This window comes from Leopardus geoffroyi, chromosome X (assembly GCF_018350155.1).
Source record: "Leopardus geoffroyi isolate Oge1 chromosome X, O.geoffroyi_Oge1_pat1.0, whole genome shotgun sequence".
NCBI lineage: Eukaryota > Metazoa > Chordata > Mammalia > Carnivora > Felidae > Leopardus > Leopardus geoffroyi.
The window spans coordinates 115867372-115886676 of record NC_059343.1 but is presented as its reverse complement, the minus strand read 5'-3'; the positions used below and the strand labels follow the sequence as shown (position 1 = coordinate 115886676).

Here is a 19305-nt window from a genome sequence, read left to right as displayed (position 1 = left end):
GGAAAGGTGCATCAATATTTGTATTATCCTGGCAAAGCCTCTTACGAAAACATCCCGTGTTCCTGGAATAAGGTGGGTATACGGTTCTGAAAAGAAGCACTTGTTTGTTTGTGCTTTTTCTTCTGCTTTCATCTAGACACATTATGCAGTGCGTGATACCATTGCGCTATGTACAGCCGAATCCATTGATACCCTCCGAGCAGCAATTGAATGTGAACAGCCTCAACCTGACCTCTACAAGTAAGGATCACCTGGTTTCACTTTACAGCTGTCGGCCGACTCTGCTTCCCTTTGCTGCCGGTGTTGCAAAGAAAATACCCACCCCTTAACCAGCCTTCCTTCATTTATGTTTTTATGAGCCTTTCTTTCCTTCTGGCAGGGAAATGAATCAAACGCTACCGGCCTAAGATACATCATTGTGGGCCCAGAGACCTTCCTTGGGATTTTTCTTTTATTTCTGGTACTTGTAAACATGACCATCTATCACATTTTAAGATTATGTTATCCCAGAAAGCTGATCTGTCAGATTCGTGCATTAATCAGAGTTAAGTAAAACAAAAACAGACCCCCGTTATGTGTCATTCAACATTACAGAGAGGAAGGGGACGTGGAGCCATGCGCTCTATCCATTTTCGTGACGATCACGATGAACTGAGTATTGCAGACAGGGCTGTTTCTTGTCCTCAGTAAACAGCTAAGTTGCATCGTTTCCTCTCTTTTACTCTGCTTAGGCCTTCTGGAGCAGAGTTGCTGATTAACAGTCATTGTCCTAATGGGGGGACCAAATGGTTGGATGTGGCTTAACACCAATGCACAGTAGTGGAAAAACAAAGTATTCATCCTACTACAAGAACAGTGTCTTCCCTCCTTCCCATCTCTCCTCCTCTCCTCTTTTCCTTCTTCTGTATCCACCTTGATAGTAGGAACCGGGACCACAGAACAAACCAGCTGTTCCCTGCCTTCAAGGAGCTCACAGTTTGCAAGGCAGATAAAATATTGAAGCTAAGCGTACAGTACAGTGACGTAATAGAAGGGAGGAGAAGGTCCATGGAATCACAGGAAATGAAGTGACAACTTCTGCCTGTGTTAGAGAATAATACACATTTTTGCGTGTTTATATGGCAACTCCTAAATTTTTCACTTACCCTAAATAGGAAGGAGAGTTTTAGGGCAGGGAAGATTTCTCTAGACCAGATCGAATTCCTTTGCTGTGTGACTTCAGAATGCCTGCCCTGGTACCACCCTAGTGGTCACCATTTCCATCGTAATTGCCTGTTGTTTCTCTTTTGTGCGAGGAACACGTCCTTCTTATTAGTGTCTCTCCACCCGCCACGGCACTGGACAAGAAACATGTGGCGAATGAATGAGCAGACGATCGTACTTTACATATGTAGAATAATAGTTCAGTGTTTCTGAAAAAAATTATAACGCCAGTTACCAAATACTCGTAACTCTCTCGTGAAGGAGAGTTCGGCCTTTTTACCCCATTGTTGAGAAACGCAGATTACCAGGCAGCCGTATTAAGTGATCAGATCGGGCTCAGTATTGGTCAGCCGGGAGACACAGGTTGGAAATTTCCAAGACGGTGACCAAGTGTTTGCTGTCTGAGACTAACGCAAGTGCTTCTCAAAGGGTGATCTTGGGCCAGCAGCGGCCGCACCTGGGAACTTGTGGGAAGTGCAGATTCTCACCTGAATCATCAGCTTGGCGATGGGGCCCAGAAATCTACGGTTTAGTAAGCATTTCAGTGATTGTGATGTGTGCGCAAGGAAACAGCTCCCGAACTGATGGTTTTCAAAGTTGCATTTTAGCACCGGAAACCTTGCTTCCCATAAATCTAAAATAGAGATCAATTATTTATATAACGTGTAAATGAGCAGAGGTGTCATGTGCATGCACTATGCCAAGTAGATTGTGAAAATCGATTTAGAATCTTGGTTTGCATTCTTCTAATCCGTAATACTATTTTTAAAATTAGATGACAGTGTTATACACCTTGTTGGTTCCACATAACTTTTTTATGGTTATATAATGGGTTTTTGTTGTTCATGCAGTCTTACCTCGTTTGTATTATTTGTATCTCGATCCCTTCCCGTTTTTGTGACGTATAGATTTTCATGTTGACATAGAAGATACATTTGCCATTATGTTCTTTTCGCAGGTTTGTTGGGCGGATCAATATCTATAGTAATAGTCTTGAGGCGGTCGCCAGGTTAGTTTGTCGTTCCTTTGATCGGTCCTTTTTGGGTGGTGGTGGGTATATTTCTCTTGAAAGCCCATTAAAACAGCCAAATCCTTTTCTTTATAGAAAGGGACGTAAAGGTGACTAAAGCTGGATCAACTAGCCAGTGTCCCGGTAGTAGGTCTTAAAGTAACGGGATTGGTAGGGTTGTGGTGGCGGGAGCTCTCCCAGTGTGTGTGGAAGGGGTGGTGTTGGAAGTGACCCTGAGGGCGTCCAAAATCTCAGAGCTCCAGGCACTTGGACTCAGCTCCCCAAATCTGTTTGGGGCTCTGTACGTTTTGTTCTTGGCTGTGCAGAACCGTGCTTAAGGGAGAGTAATTGAGGGATGAGGGGGACAGTTCAAAAGCTGAGAGAATTACCCGGACTGAAATAAAACGGAAGGCTAATCATTTATAATGAAGCAATCTATATAAAAAGGGAGGTTTTCTTCCCCCTTCTGTCCTCCACACCGCAACGTTCCCGCTTGGTCTTTATAGCCACGCCCACAAGGAATTTCCACGCCAGGTGCCCCGCGATGGCCCCAGAGGCGGGTTGGCTCTTTTATAAATATGTCCGTGTGTCTTTCCCACCTTGCCAGCTACTTTCCCGGTCTTTTCGTTTGTCACCTTTTCCTTCTCCCTCTTGCTGTGTCTGCCTCCTCATCCCTTTCTCTCTCTGCGTCTCTCCATCTCTGTGTGTTGCTGGCTACATCTGTGCCGTGCTTCCGTCTGCGGGGGGCCGTCCCCTCGACGAGCTTCACACGGAAGGATCTTGCAGCTCATCCCGGGGAGGAAGCATAAGACATAAGCGCAAAGACACACTCTCAACCCCCTGGAGATAGATGTGTGTTAGGGCCAATCACGTCCCCAGGGTTGATGCTGATGGGTATATCGGGCTGTTTGGATAAGCTGTGTTCATGTTTCATTTAGGTCTTTGGGACCAGAAAATCTCTTGTTGAAAGGAGCTACACTAAAAAACACCAAGAAGATATATGGTGAGCAATTTTTTAAGATCTGCTTATCAGAAATATGCTTTGTCAAGCCCATGCCTAAATGGTGCCTGTTAAAAATGAAACGTTGCGGATAACTGCCACTCAACCTACGCCTGTTTTTAGGGGTTGGGAACTTATAAGATGGTAAACTAACTTGAAGTATGAGAAATAAAGCGTGTAGAGTTAAAATTATATTATAAACGCTATGTCAGCTGGTGACTAGACTAAGGCTTAGAATCCTTCCTTTTATAGATGGAAAAAAATTGATAGCTCCCACTTGGTGGGGAGTTGGTTGGCAGTCGCACTGGCAACCTAGTTTTCATTATATTCTTTTATTCCTTAGGAGTTGCTGTTTACACTGGGATGGAAACCAAAATGGCTTTGAACTACCAAGGGAAATCTCAGAAACGTTCTGCTGTTGAAAAGTTAGTGCACACCGCAATTTCTTTGTAGTGATTGAACTGTGAAAGAGATACTTCTCAGTAATTCCAAACACCAACCATAACAAAAAAACAACATCAATTATAATAGCAGCTACCATACCGAGCGTACTGACTTGTGCTCAGTGATTTGTATGTCTGATTGAGTCTAATCCTCTGAGCAGCTCTACGGAGCAATTCCTGTCAGCCTGTCTGCTTTGCGGATGAAGAAATGGTCTCCGAGATGATAAGTGACTTACCTAAGCTCGTGTAGCTATTCAAGGGCAACGTTGAGTTGAAATATAGATGTATTCCGTTTTGCTGCTAGACAATTGGCTTGGGTTCCTCTACTGGCTGTACATGGGGAAGTTCAGCAACATAGAGAACGGTGTCCTGGCGACTACTGACGTGGTACTTGCTAGATCTTCAAGCCAGTTTGCTACAGCATTGGACCTCACTGTGTCGTTGCCATGGATACCCAGTACATCAGTGGCACCCTCTCCATAGCTCTACTTCCAGATTAAAAGAATCCGTCCTCGGTTTGAGGATTTCACATTTGCTCCCCCGCTCTCTACTGCCAACCCTTAGGATTTAGGGAAACGGAAATGACCTAGTCTTTCTATAAGGGTTGAGTAGGTGATGTGCATGCGTGTGTGTCTCCTATCGCTATTGGATCCTGATCATAGGTGTGTTAAGCTAGGTAGCCACTGTATTTTGGGGGAGCAGTGGTGACCAACGAACAGGTCGGGGCTGGCCTTTCCACGTTACCACCTGAGAATAACGCTTCCGCGGTGATAACCGAGGTTTGTACATACCGGCTTGTGCTATGGTTACACACTGCACACGGGAGGAGCTTTAGGAAACGGAACAGTTACACTTACATGTGGTTGATATCGTCAAGAACGCTGTGGTTTCTAAATCCATCATATCTTATTTTTCAGATCCATTAACGCCTTCCTGATTGTGTATTTATTCATCTTACTGGCCAAAGCTGCAGTGTGCACGACTCTAAAGTATGTTTGGCAAAGTACCCCATATAACGACGAACCTTGGTATAACCAGAAGACTCAGAAAGAGCGGGAGACTTTGAAGGTAACCTGTGTTATGCCGCAACCTTTAACTCTTGCTAGACATCTTAACCCTAGCACTTTCTGACCAGGCCGCCGTTTATTGAAATGTTGCTCAGATAATGATACCTTTTGTTAGCTTCTGAGTTTTCTCCTCGTCATCTGGCAGCCCTAAGCTATTAGATATTGAAGAAGTTTTATAGTTTTTTTTTTAACTTTAGACATCTGTGCTTGTTTCTGGCCCTTTAGTTTACAGTTTTAAACAGCTGAACAAGAAATCCCTGGCTTGTGATAATGGTAGGAACATAATCGACACATACACAGAAACTTTGATCCTACATTCTTATTGGGGGGAGGGCAGAGAATTTAAGGAAGTGAAAAAACATGAAGTCAAAAGGTACATTTACTGAAAAATAATGATAAAATTGAGGGTGTTTTCAAATTTGTATTTAAGTGTATTGATTTATTTATTTTGAGAGAGAGAACGAGCATGGGAGGGGCAGAGAGAATGGGAGAGAGAGGATCCCAAGCAGGCTCCACACTGTCAGCACAGAGAGCCCAACGTGGGGCTCGAACTCCCGAACCATGAGACCATGACCTGAGCTGAAACCAAGAGTCAGACGCTTAACCGAGCGAGCCACCCAGGCGCCCCAAAATTGGGGGTATTCTTAAATGTTGATTTTACATGCTGTGATAAGAATTTTGGCCACTGACCTAGTATTGGTAGGAAGTTTTTTTTTTTTTTTTATAGCAAGAGCAGTGCTTTCAGCATTGAAATAAAAAGAAAGCTGGTTGTCTCGTACTTGTCTGATGGAACCGTGTGTCTAATCAGCATGAACTATTTCCTTTGTTTTAGGTTTTGAAAATGTTCACTGACTTCCTGTCATTCATGGTTCTATTCAACTTCATCATTCCTGTCTCCATGTATGTCACAGTAGAAATGCAGAAATTCTTGGGCTCTTTCTTCATTTCATGGGATAAGGATTTCTATGATGAAGAAATTAATGAAGGAGCCCTGGTCAACACATCAGACCTTAATGAAGAACTTGGGCAGGTTAGAACGTGTTTGTACTTACAAGAAGTTAACATATTGAAAATATCTTTTCTCAGACCCTCGATCGCCAATCGCCAATGTACGTGACCCTTTCACATTTGGAAATGTGATTCAAATATTCCTTTATACGGGCATATCATGAAGGCAAGCACTGTTTTCGTGGCTATAACGTTATTTTGTTGGCATTTTTGAGGGGTATCCCGGTTTATATGTTAAATTTGAATGTTAGAGAAATTTGCCTATCACTTCTCCTGGTGATGTGGTTAGAGTATGGGTTATTGCTTTGGAACAGACAGTAGTCCCCGGCTGTTGTCATTTGGGGATGGACTCTAGGGTAGGAAACAAAGCTATTTTGCAAATGCATTTCGTTCCGTAAACAGAATTGACCAGTGTTGTCCTGCTGACATTTGCTCGACGTGTTTCTGATCAGACGAATACATTCCTAGCAAGCAGGCTTGTTTATTCCAGTGCAAGAATTTAAATGGAGGCAAAATGTGAGGGCACGCACTCCTCAAAATGCTTTTTGCTTCATATACCAGTGCAGCCCAGGCCGTGGCCTCATTCGTTCTCCAAGCCGGTGCAGGCTAGCTGTCATTCTTCAAAGGATGACTTCTTAGGTGCTTCTCTTATCAATATTGAGAAAGTTTTTCCCTTTGTCTGAATTTACCGTGTGCCATGTAATGATCTTCACAAGCTGTGGGAATTTTTTTGGCTTTCATTTCATTCTCATGATATTTAGAATGTCAAGGCTGCGGAAATGTCATTTCTATGACTGCGTGATGCAAATTCAGTGCGTGGAGCCACGCGGCTGGAACAGGGCCTCACTCTGGTTTTAAATGGTGCCGACTTACATCTGCACCTCAAAACTCTCTTCCTGAATTTAGTCCCCCCTCTGCCTCTGCCCTTTCTGTTCTTTATCCAGCCTCTGCCTAAACCCAAGGACAGTCTTAACAGCTACAGTCCCAAGGGTGAAAGGACACTCCCGATAACATCTTGTTGAGACCTGACTGCACGGCTCCAGAACCCCCAACTGTGGGACGTGCATCCCACAGAGATACTGAGTCACCAAGGAGAGAACCAGAAACGAATGAACAAATGCTTTTCCCTTAGATATTGTTCCCGAAAGACTCTTTTGGAGGTGACTTCAGCTGCCACGGCTGACCTTACTTAACCTTTTTAAACCAGAAGTTTTCATCCCGGGAACAGAGCTGTCTGAATAGAACTACTTTAGTCCCAATAAAAAGCATCACTCTACGGCAGCATTGCATGCAAAAAAAAAAAAAAAAAAAATTGAGTGATAAGCCACCTCTGGCGAACTTGCCTGGACAGGTGCTTTCGTTGAGCAGATCTGCCTATTCCAGATCCAGGACCTGGACCTGGGGATTAACCTCCCTAAGGATGAACGTGGCGACAGCCCCAGGGTACTGCAAACAGAACAGCCACCATTCTGCGTGTGACTCCCCAAGCGTGCCAGGGACAGGCAGGGTGTCCAGGCCAGGTCCGGACAAATGGGACTCTTCCTCTTTCTTTCAGATCTCCACCTCAGCAGATCCACATTGCCTATGGGAATGTAATCTTGTTCCTATCATTCAGGCCGTAGTCACGCTGCAGAGAGTCAAGTAGAGCTTTGGGTAACGATCTGGTAAATTTGATCAGTGAGAAGAAACCACAGTTTTCATTTCGGCCGCCATGTTGTTCCCCCGCCCAAACCTGCCGTTCTCGGTGTGATGGTCCTTGAGTCAAATCACTAATAGCCAGATCACTACTTCCATTTATACGATGTAACAACAACTTGCCTTCATTACCAGCCTAGCTGTGTGAAAACTACCTGAATGAAAATGCAAGGAAGTCTTGAAATCGTTTCCCAGGCCATTTAGCATTCAGTGGACCAGTACGCACAAAATTAAGTGTAACCCGTTTCCTCTTTGATGAGTCATAATTTCAGATCTGTAGGACTTAATGTTACAAAAAAGCAGTGCCCGTTAGTTCCCATCCATACCATTGCAGACCCTTGCTTCACACTCTTTAAAAATGACCTACATCGATGTTTTACAAATAGCCCCTTCAGGTCTTCCAGCTGTGCCGAATGGCGTGTCTGAGTAGACACTGATTCTGGTAATTCCGCCCAGTTGTTAGCTATTGAACGTCTACTGCATATCAAGAATATGTTGCTGGTACCGAGGTTGCTATCACAGAGTAAACAAGGAACCCTCAAGTTGTTCACCATCTAGTTTAGGGAAACACACGTATCGTACTTAACTACAGCGATGTGATAAGTGATCAGAACGACAAGGCCTCCGGGATGATGGAAAGAGTCAGGTGCTGTGCGATTTGGGTCAGGTCAGCAGCAGCGACGATCAGCATCTTCATTACACCTTACAGTTTATAAGCATTTATTATCGTACTTTATTTTCCAGTCTTTTTTTTTTTTTTTTTTAAGTTCATTTATTTTGAGAGAGCGAGCCCGAGCACAGGAGGGGCAGAGAGAGGGGGGGAGCAAATCCCAAGCAGGCTTTGCGCTGTGGGCGCAGAGCCCGACGCGGGGCTCAATCCCACAAAGCAGGAGATCGTGACCTGAGCTGAAATCAACAGTGGGACACTTGACCAACTGAGCCACCCAGCCGCCCCTATTTTCTTAACTTTACAGGCTTGTGCAGCAGGCTGGGTTATTTAAGGTTAATATTTAAACCTCACAGGGATGAAGGGTTTTTTCCAGGATCACGAAGTTCGTAGGTGGTGGAGCCATTAGGTTGAACAATAATGAAAATTTGTTTACCTACAAAATAGATGTTTCAACGTGTTCACGAACCTTTAGCTCAGGGCCTTTTCTACCCCAGAACAGCTGTCTCATTTCAGGCTTCGCATCCGTAAAATGGTGGGTTGGACTAGAAAGGAGGAGACTGTTGAAGTCGGGCAAGCAGTAGGCTCTCTGGCTCATGAAACGTGATAATACTTTTGGGGCGCCCGGGTGGCTCAATCGGTTGAGCGTCCGACTTCGGCTCAGGTCATGATCTTGCGGTTTGCGGGTTCAAGCCCCGCGTCGGGCTCTGAGCTGACAGCTCGGAGCCTGGAGCCTGCTTCGGATTCTGTGGCTCCCTCTCTCTCTGCCCCTCCCCAACTTGTTCTCTCTCTCTCAAAAATAAATACATAAACATTAAAAAAAAACTAGATAATGAAATGTGAGAATATTAGTAACAGCTGATCCTGTCCTCCCCCCTTTCCTGAGTATAGGGTACGTAATAAGTAGAGCAGTGGTTCTCAAAGCAGAATCCCTGGACCAGCAGCAGCAGCATCACCTAGGAACTTACTAGAAATGCGCATTACTGGGGGCACCTGGGTGGCTCAGTGTGTTAAGCATCCAGACTTGATTTTGGCTCAGGCGATGATCTCACGGTTTGTGAGTTCGAGCCCCGCATAGGGCTTTGTGCTGGCGATACCGAACCTACTTGGGATTTTCTCTCCCTCCCTCCCTCCCTCCCTCCCTCTCTCTCCCTTTCTCTCAAAATAAAGAAATAAACTTAAAAAAAAAAAAAAAAAAAGAATTCATATTACCTAGCCTTGCCTCAGAACTGCTGAATCAGAAACCGGGGAATAGAGACCAACACTCCGAGTTTTAACAAGCCCTGTAAGTGAGTGTGATAGGTGGTACTATTTGATAATTATTATATTAGGGTATCATTTGTTGGCCTGTACCTGTGAGATTAATGGTATACAGATCCGTGCTGCACAAAATGTTATATTGTAGGGAAACAATTACATTCTCTCTCTCTATATTCTTTTAAGTTTATTTATTGATTTTGAGAGAGGGAGAAACAGAGCATACGAACAAGGAAGGGGCAGAGAGAGAGAATCCCAAGCAGGCTCTGCTCTGTCAGCCCAGAACCTGTTGTGGGGCTCAAACCCATGAACAGTGAGATGACCTGAGCCAAAGTTAGACACTTAACCAACTGAGCCACCCAGGTTCCCCTGCACTGCAGTTTTGTTTGTTTGTTTGTTTGTTTTTTAACATTTTCTGCACTATAGATTTTTCTAAAGGTTTTTTTTTTTTTTAAGTTTATTTATTCATTCTGAGAGAGAGAGAGCAGGACAGGGGCAAAAAGAGAAGGGAGACAGAGAATCCCAGGCAGGCTCCAAGCCATCAGCACAGAGCCCGATGTGGGGTTCCAACCCAGGAGCGGTGAGACCACAACCCGAGCCAAAGTCTGACGCTTAACTGCCTGAGCCACCCAGGCACCCCTGCACTATATATTTTTAAAACCACCACCTCTGGGGCGCCTGGGTGGCGCAGTCGGTTAAGCGTCCGACTTCAGCCAGGTCACGATCTCGCGGTCCGGGAGTTCGAGCCCCGCGTCGGGCTCTGGGCTGATGGCTCAGAGCCTGGAGCCTGTTTCCGATTCTGTGTCTCCCTCTCTCTCTGCCCCTCCCCCGTTCATGCTCTGTCTCTCTCTGTCCCAAAAATAAATAAACGTTGAAAAAAATAAATAAATAAAAAAATAAAACCACCACCTCTGACACTCTTAAAAGATTTCTAAATGGGTTAATGCCCATCCACGTACAATCACCCAGGACAACCTTCAGGGGAATACGAAGGTAAATAATTCGGATCAGGAAAAAAGCCCCAAGGAATTTTCTTTTAACTGGAAAAATCTAGATGATACAGGAATAATACCACTTGGATTAATTTAAAGAGAGAATTCAAACTTGGCTGGCTAACAGAGCAAAAAAAAAAAAAAAAAAAGGAAGATTGGAATGCTATATTTGTGCCAGTGCTGCTGCCGTGAAAGGCTTTGAAAAATAATTAGAAAGCAACTACTGCTGAAGTTCGTCTCTTTCTCCCTTACATAATGAAAACCTTAATCTTGTGCTTATGCTTGGTCCTGTCAGCCCATCATTTTAACTATTTAAGCATCAATTGCCAAAAAGGAGGATAAAATTGTGGGTTTCCAAAAAGCCAGATGTTATAAATAGAAGAGATAAAAATCGAGATAAAATGGAAGTGCTCAAAACGGTTTATTTTGCCCGGAAAGTTTATTTCCTGGCTTATTTTTTTCCCCATTATTTGTGAAAGTATGCTAATACTTTTTTTGCTTATATTCTACTTTAACCTAGTATTATAAACTCCACTGTTTTTTTTTTTTAACTTAGAAAATGTGTTCAGTAGTATCTAAAAATATTCATGGTGTGTGGAAAGAAATTTCATTTATGCTTTTGAACATTATAGACTTACTATGTCTCCTCATTAACTCTTAACATTATGATTTTCCCTGACCGTCTATATTGTCTGACTCAATATGCATTGTATAACAGTGCATTTTACTTCAATCCAGTATATTCATAGTAAATTTTCCTTTTCAAGGAAAAGTTTTGTTACATCCCAATTAATTTAGGTTCCTCTCAAGTATTGTGTGTGCACGCGCGCACGTGTGTGTGTGTGTGTGTGTGTGTGTGTGTGTGTAATAAGTGGTCAGTATATTCTTATTTCTACCTTGGACATGTGATACTGTTTCAGTGTCTTCAAAAGTACTTGTCCATTTCCCACTCTTTCCGTACTGCCGCTTTTGTAAATTACCTGACATTTGACCAGAAGTCTTATAAAATGTGCTTTGCTATGGATATGAAAACAGGCCTGCCTGAGAGCTTCACTCAAAACTAATCCCACTGAAGAAGGTAAAACTGCCTATGTGTGTGTCCTTGTCTTTAGGTGGATTATATATTTACAGACAAGACTGGAACGCTCACGGAAAATAGCATGGAATTCATCGAGTGCTGCATAGACGGCCACAAGTATAAAGGCGTAGCTCCGGAGACTGATGGACTCTCTCAAACTGACGGGCCCTTAACGTATTTTGACAAAGCGGATAAGGTGGCGTTCTCTGCGTTGTCACTTTAGCGTGCAAAGTCAATCTAAGTGTCGTTTTGTTGTTTTGACTGCAACTTTCTTGTTTCACTAACGCCCCCGGAAGTTGCAGGCCAGGAGCATTTATAAACAGAATTGTGGAAAATGGCAGTTGGGGAGAAGTTTCCCTTGTCCGTCTGTCCGGGCAGAATCCTTTGTGCTTTGTCTTTAAAAATATGAGCTGCTCCAAGGATAATGTCTTGTCAAATCGTTCAAGTCCCAGGAGCGTCGAGACATTAAATGAACCCAAGTCTCCCTGCACCTGAGCTGTTGCCAGATTGTGAATTCGATGCCAAATGAGCTCTTTGAGGCCATAAAGAATCCGCCAATTTAGCATTAGGTGGCACGGTGGTACCCTGAAGGAGTTAACGCAGCCCCTGGGGTATTTTCCTTGAGAACCGGGGATGCTGTTAGGTACAAGGGAGGACAGCCAGCTCATTTGAGTATTAGAGATTTAGAGCTTTCAGTTTGCTGGAGGTGGTAACATTTTCTCACATCGGTCCCTTTTCTCTGTTCACCGACTACCAAGTGATCCAAGGGAAGATCATAGAGTCGTTTTTCTGTTCCTGACCCACAGAACCGAGAAGAGCTCTTTCTGCGTGCCTTGTGTTTATGTCATACCGTAGAAGTTAAAACAAGTGATGCTGTGGATGGGCCTCCCGAATCAGCGGAATTGACGTATATGTCCTCTTCGCCAGATGAAATCGCTTTGGTGAAAGGAGCGAAAAAGTAAGCGTTTCTGTTACGCTAGACCTAGACCAGTAAGTTCTAGAGATCGAGAGATCTGCTGCCCAGCACTGTACGTGTGGCTGACGACACAGTACTCCGCACTTCAGAATCTGTTAAGAGGGGAGGTCCGCTAAGTGTCGTGGACCACAGACAACACAACACCAGTGGGTCACAGGGCGATTTTGAGACGTGTCGGATATGCCTCTTAGCCTGCTTGTGGCGATGATACTGCGGCTATTTTCGTGCGTTCGGACTTCTCAGGTTGCACGCGTTAAGTACGTATTGTGCTTTGCGTATCGGTCAGACCTCAATAAAGCTGGTTTAAAAATCCCGAGATAAGTTGTAGAGAGATACATTAGCATTTTTGAAGACCAAAAAAAAAAAAAAGAGTAGGCACTTCTTTTTTTTTTTTTTTTTTAATTTTTTTTTTTTTTCAACGTTTATTTATTTTTGGGACAGAGAGAGACAGAGCATGAACGGAGGAGGGGCAGAGAGAGAGGGAGACACAGAATCTGAAACAGGCTCCAGGCTCTGAGCCATCAGCCCAGAGCCCGACGCGGGGCTCGAACTCACGGACCGCGAGATCGTGACCTGGCTGAAGTCGGACTCTTAACCGACTGCGCCACCCAGGCGCCCCAAGTAGGCACTTCTTGTACTGCTCCGGAGAAAGTGAAATCACAGGAGGACCGGAGTGGTTTTTCCTCTGTTTGCTTCAATCACCTTATCTTATAAATATTCTTTACCAAAAACCCGAACTGCTTTATCTGAACGTGTGTGAAAAATTCCCCAAACCTAGCCAATTAGGACCAGAAAGGAAGTAGCGATGCCTGGCTGTAACTTCCATTACTATTTATGCATGCCGGCCAGAAGTCCAAATGTTCATATTATATTCTGCGAATTACATAACAGCGGCCACTTTCTGTACCACACATGTTATTTCTGAAGTGTTCGCAGCAATTTTGACGTCCCTCTGTAACCGACAGCCCCGTTTTACCCTTGAGGCCTGAGATCATTAAGTGGTTAAAAGGTCACCCGATGCGTTAGCTACAGAATTGGAATTACAAATTGCCTCTTCCTTTGGTTATAATTCATGACTGGGCTTTGACTTCCTCGGTGTTTTCATCTCAGCCGGTACAGAGAAGTATGGTTACGGACTGAGATTTTTCACGTGAAACAGAAGAAGATACTAAACAAGTATGAGTAACCCCAGCGCAAGGGACAATTAATCGCTCTTTAGAGATACACAGAGGTCTCTTTGTGTGTTTTGACAGGTACGGGTTCACGTTTGTAGGAATTCGGAATGGCCATATGAGAGTAGAGAACCAAAGAAAAGAAATAGAAGTGTAAGTAGCCCTGCGTGTTCGATGTTTATCACTTCTTAACCCCACGGTCCCCCGTGCGACAAAGGAATCTTACTCGATGAAGGCATAAGATGCCGCTGTCCCAGCTCGGAGTTTTATGTAAGTGTAGTTGGAAAGAAGACATTTCTCATAGGATGCTAGAAACTGGGACTTGAGGTGGAAATTATCCCCATTTGGCTCACATATGGGTCCAGTAGCCTGAATGAGAGTCTGCCTGGACTTTGTTTCTGAAATTTAGATGCCAATTTTAGGCCTCCAACACATGCTGTAAGAAAAATCCATGAACATGTAGGAAACCTGCTTTCCGGAACCCAGCCACTCTGGGGTGGCAGGCCAGCCAATCATGGCAGCTTTGATGTCAAAAGCTTTGTCTCCTTCTAGGTGCTCGAGTGTGAGCCCCGGGGCGGGTACCCCGAGGCGACAGTGTTGCTTTGTTTCTTCTTCTCTACAGAGATCCCAGTGAACAAAACCACCTTGGCTTAATAGCAGATTTTAATTAGGCTCTGTGATTAATCTGAATTCCTTCTTCTGAACTTGAAATGTAATTAGCTTACGTGATTTCCATTCTGGCCCCTAGCATCTCGTGAGACCCATCTCGGAAACCTGTAGTATGTACCGATGTGTTTGGGGAGTGTGCCCCGTGGGGAAGTGATGCGTAGAAGCCGGAGGAAGGTGCTTTGGCCTGACTGCCAGGAGCCCGGGGTCATTATTAGAGTCCAGATTCTAGCCAGTTCAGAGCAGTGCCCCTGTCTGGTCCACACCGAATAATACGCTATGTGTAGGTATCCCATTCATACACCCCATCCCAGAACCAGTGACCCGCTCGCCCCCATCAGGAAACAGCCTTCATAGTAACTATTGGTAGGTGAAATACTTACATCCAAGTTGTTTCTCTTCAAAAAATATTTCCCCATGTTTTTGCAAGTAAGTCTTATTTTTACTTTTCTGCATTCTCTCCTCTCAGTAATAGCACAGATGCGATCGTGCCATTCTACTGTTTTAAACCCTTCAGTGGATTCCTGGCGCTCTTAGGATCAAATTCCAAATCTCTGAAATGGCCCACAGTGTTCTCATTTCCCAGCCCTTGCTCACCCCTCTTCCTGTTCCCCTGTCGACTAGATTTCAAGCTTTAGTGAACTCCTTCCTGTCCCCCCACCCCTGTGCACATGTCCTTTCCTCTACTCCGAATGCCATGACACCCTACCTTCATCATGTCACTCCTGCAGAGCACAGCCCAGGCACCGCCTCTTCCAGGAAGCCTTCCTGCAGATGTCTTCCTTCTGTGCTTTCCCATCTCCCCTGTGACTCCCTTCAGTACATCATATGGCAGGTGGAGAGGTAATCAGCTCATGACCCGCTGCTTCCTTTCTCATACGGTGAGCCTCTCGAGGGAAGAGACTCAGGCAGATTCTTGTCTGTCTTCCAGTCCCTCACATTGTGCTCGACACACAGGAGGCACCCATAGACGATTAAGGTAATTGGCAGAGCGGGACTATTCCTAGACCCCTCCAGAAATGGCTTGGTCGGGCAACTCTTTGCGCCCCATTCCCACATGGCCGCTCGCTCCTTACCATTGTAAGTCACGTAATGAGAGGATACAGATATCCCTTAACTAACACCTGTAGCCTCTGACCCCATGTTCTAAGCGCAGAAAAATTGCAAAGACAAAATGGAAAACACCAGCTGTGCACCCACCCAGCAGCCCTTACCGAAAGGGGAAAGTCTGTTCAAGACGTTCCTGTTGTGTTGTATTTTCCCCATGTGACCCGGGGGTTTTCTTTGTCTCCTTTGTCTTCTCATAAAGGTACGAACTCCTTCACACCTTAAACTTCGATTCTGTCCGCCGTCGTATGAGTGTAATTGTGAAAACTCAAGCAGGTACACATTTTAAAGACTTGGCTTTTTCTCTTTTGCCGTTTGTAGCATTGTATGTTGAATGAGGTGTTTGAAGAAAGGAAAACATTTTACATAGTATGTGATTGCCTAAACTCCTGCAAAGCAGGAATTTCTGTATATGCCTTAATGTATTTATTTTTATAACGTTTATTTTTGGGAGAGAGACAGAGCTCGAGTGGGGGGGAGGGGGAGGCAGAGAGAGGGAGGGAGACCCAGAATCCGAAGCAAGCTCCAGGCTCTGAGCTGGCAGCACAGGGCCAGACCCGGGGCTCGAACCCGTGAACCACGAGATCATGACCTGAGCCGAAGTCGGACGCTTAACTGACTGAGCCATCCAGGCGCCCCATTAGCAGTAGAATTCTTGAGTGTAGAGAGTTGTTGGCTCTCCCTGCCTGATCTTCCTCATTTCCCACTGCTTCATACTTCCTGGGAACAGGCAGGCTAGGGATGACCCAGGTCCAGACTGCTGGGAAAGGGTCTTGTGGCTTCACCGTAGCTCGCTGGGCCCTCTGACAGAGTGCGGAGGCTTGCCCTTTTTGCTTTGGAACCGGTACCATCATCCCAGGAGTCCCCATGTCTTCTGCAGGAGCCATGGTGGCCGAGATCCCTTTTGCTCCGGTTGAACGAGAGCCATGGAGGAGCACTCCTGCCTCATTTGCGGGCCCTCAGATGTGTGCGTGCGTGCGAGAGAGAGAGAGAGACTGTGTCTGTCTGTCTCTGGGTAGTTTTTCAAATTTCCCTTGATTCTATCCTAGTAATTTACTTTTCGGTGTTAAATCTGCCCCACATCCCTTGGTGGGAGAATGGGAAGATAGAGACAGACCCTTGAGGGAACATTTCCCGCTTTATTCATACTTTATGGTGTGACTGCCAGGTCATGAAATCGATTTCATTATGCGAGTGCAGGATCTGCTCTGTGACTTTTAAACCCACTGTGGATGTGCGAGGGGAAATGTTTTGAAAAGCCGCTGAACGTTTCAAATACTTGGTATCCTTACCGGTAATATATACGTGCACGCATGCGTTCTACCGCAGATGGCGTGGTGGCCGGGGGGAGTGGTCTGCCAAGGGTCTAGACCTCAGAGCTGCACTTCTTTTGAACTTGTTGAACTCAGCACTTTGCCTTATAAGGGTGAAGTGTCTTTCTTAATGCTCACCCTTGCCTACCTTGCCGGATGCATGGGTGATCTCAGGCCGCACTTGTACTCGCACTCTACGGGGCTGTTTTCCAGTTTCCATTAAAAAAAGTCAAGCCACCGTTTTTAATTTTTTTTAACGTTTATTTATTTTTGAGAGAGAGAAGGGGGGGTGGGCAGAGAGAGAGAGAGAGAGAGAGAGAGAGAGACAGAATCCGAAACCGGATCCAGGCTCCGAGCTGTCAGCACAGAGCCCGACGCGGAGCTGAAACCCACGAACCGCGAGATCATGACCTGAGCCGAAGTCGGACGCTCAACCGACTGAGCCACCCAGGCGCCCCTAGCCACCGTTTTTAAATCAACCTCTAGTGTATTCAAAGTGATTTTATCTTGGGGCGCCTGGGTGGCGCAGTCGGTTAAGCATCCGACTTCAGCCAGGTCACGATCTCGCGGTCCGTGAGTTCGAGCCCCGCGTCGGGCTCTGGGCTGATGGCTCAGAGCCTGGAGCCTGCTTCCGATTCTGTGTCTCCCTCTCTCTCTGCCCCTCCCCCGTTCATGCTCTGTCTCTCTCTGTCCCAAAAATAAATAAACGTTGAAAAAAAAAAAAAGTGATTTTATCTTATTTGCACTTGGGTTTAGCCCTTGACACCTGTAGAGGCCGTCCGTGTGTGCACTTTAGACCAGGCTTGACCACGTTGTCAAAGAGAATTCAGAAGCAGCTTCTTGACACGAGCACGCTCTTCCATGATTGACTGAAAGGAAGTATATTTTAACAGAGCTACTTGCGTACTCGGAGTTATTATTTGTGTACATATTAGTCTTAAGAGGTAGTGGACATTGTCCTGAGAGGTTAGAGGTCAAGATGTCTCATTCCATTGGGGTGAGCCTTGCTGGGCAGACCCGGGGTCCACCGTAGCTGGGTGGGAGGGGCCGCCATGAAGGTATCTGTTCTTCAAATCCCAGTACCAGTCTGACGATTCTAAGTTGAGTATTTCGGTGTTTTATTTTAGGAGACATACTTCTCTTTTGTAAAGGAGCAGACTCTGCGGTTTTCCCCAGGGTGCAAAATCATGAAATTGAGTTAACTAAAGCCCATGTGGAACGTAATGCTATGGTGAGCCTACACTCCCCCACAAGTGCTAGAGATGGCTATTTTGTGGGATTGCTGCTTACATGTTTAAATGAATTTTAGCATGTTTCTGGTCTATTTTTACATTTGGGGATTTAGTAATACTATTTTCCTTATTTTAATGGAAAACGTTATCCTGGAGTAAGTATCTGTTCAGAATATGTAGACTTGAAGTCTTCTCAAGAATTTTTGGTTTGTGTTCTGCACCCCCCCCCCCACTTTTTTTTTAACCCCGAGAGCTATTGTTTTGTTGTTCTGAACCTAATTTGAACGTTACCATTTTAGTTGCAATCTGTTAGTGTATGTGTTTTGCTAAAAATATATCAAAATTTCTCTTCTGTACAGTGAAGCAAGAGTATTTAAAGAGGGTGTGGGGGGTTTTCCAATTATTTGGAAATAATTTGGGAAATAACTTCGCTTCTAGGACGGGTATCGGACGCTTTGTGTAGCCTTCAAAGAAATCGCTCCAGATGATTATGAAAGAATTAACAGACAGCTCATTGAGGCGAAGATGGCCTTACAAGACAGAGAAGAAAAAATGGAAAAGGTTTTTGATGATATTGAGACAAATATGAATTTAATTGGAGCCACTGCAGTGGAAGACAAGTAACTACACAGTGATATTCCTGTTATTTTAATGACCGGTCATTTAGGGTGGTATCTGTCCACATTGGTAATTTATTCTCAAATTTTGAAATGTTTTATTCAGGTCTGTTGATATACCAGATTTTGAATTGTTTGTGGGAATAGGTTTGTTTGGAGAGGGAGGGAAGAAGGGGGGGAGAAAGAGAGAGAGAGAGAGAGAGAGAGAGACAGAGAACATGAGTGGGGGATGCGCGGCCGGGGGGGGGGGGGGGCGGGATGGCAGAGGATACGAAGCGAAGCAGACCCTGCGCTGACAGCAGAGAGCTTGATCCAGACACGGGGCTCGAACTCACGAACCGTGAGATCATGGCCTGAGCCGAAGTCGACGCTAAACTGGCTGAGCCACCCAGGCATGCTGGTGATGATTTTTGTTAAGTATTTATGGCTTAGAAGAATGAATCCGTCATCTCTAAGATCTTTTGAATGTTTGCAAAGCCATCCATTTATTTATGCAAATATTTATGAAATAGTCTTGAGATGTCTAGAGAGCTTTGTGCTCGAGGCATCAATTGAGCTCGTGCCTGATAGAATTGGTAAGACTCTGACAGACAGAAATGAGCAGAAAGGAAATTCAAGTTAGAGCAAACAACATAGGAGCTCAGTCGAACCTGGTGTAACAGGCTAGAGCGTGTTTTTGCATACTTTCAAATAATTTGCTTTAACTCTACAGGCTGAGCTCCACTAGACATGATTGTAGGGCTCCAGCATTGATCTGTCTGAAAGAATAAGTTTTAGACTCTTAATATTTTAGGAGTTCTTCA

General features: G+C 44.9%; 1 protein-coding gene across 17 annotated transcripts in view; it reads left to right on the top strand.

The window, feature by feature from the left end:
- Nucleotides 1-19305, top strand: part of ATP11C (ATPase phospholipid transporting 11C) — a 174350-nt gene that overhangs the window by 105692 nt on the left and 49353 nt on the right. For 16 of the 17 annotated variants that reach the window (XR_006711006.1, XM_045472230.1, XM_045472223.1 and 13 more), the window contains 12 exons: nt 137-240; nt 2162-2212; nt 3151-3215; nt 3556-3637; nt 4573-4723; nt 5555-5752; nt 11454-11615; nt 12226-12377; nt 13649-13720; nt 15543-15616; nt 17781-17884; nt 18324-18505. Coding sequence is in view for 16 of the 17 variants with exons in the window: in XM_045472230.1 (XP_045328186.1) it covers nt 137-240; nt 2162-2212; nt 3151-3215; nt 3556-3637; nt 4573-4723; nt 5555-5752; nt 11454-11615; nt 12226-12377; nt 13649-13720; nt 15543-15616; nt 17781-17884; nt 18324-18505 (1397 nt within the window). In the remaining variant the exon portion in view is untranslated. The remainder of the gene's footprint in view (nt 1-136; nt 241-2161; nt 2213-3150; nt 3216-3555; nt 3638-4572; nt 4724-5554; nt 5753-11453; nt 11616-12225; nt 12378-13648; nt 13721-15542; nt 15617-17780; nt 17885-18323; nt 18506-19305) is intronic. The other variant, XM_045472235.1, reaches the window with a different exon arrangement.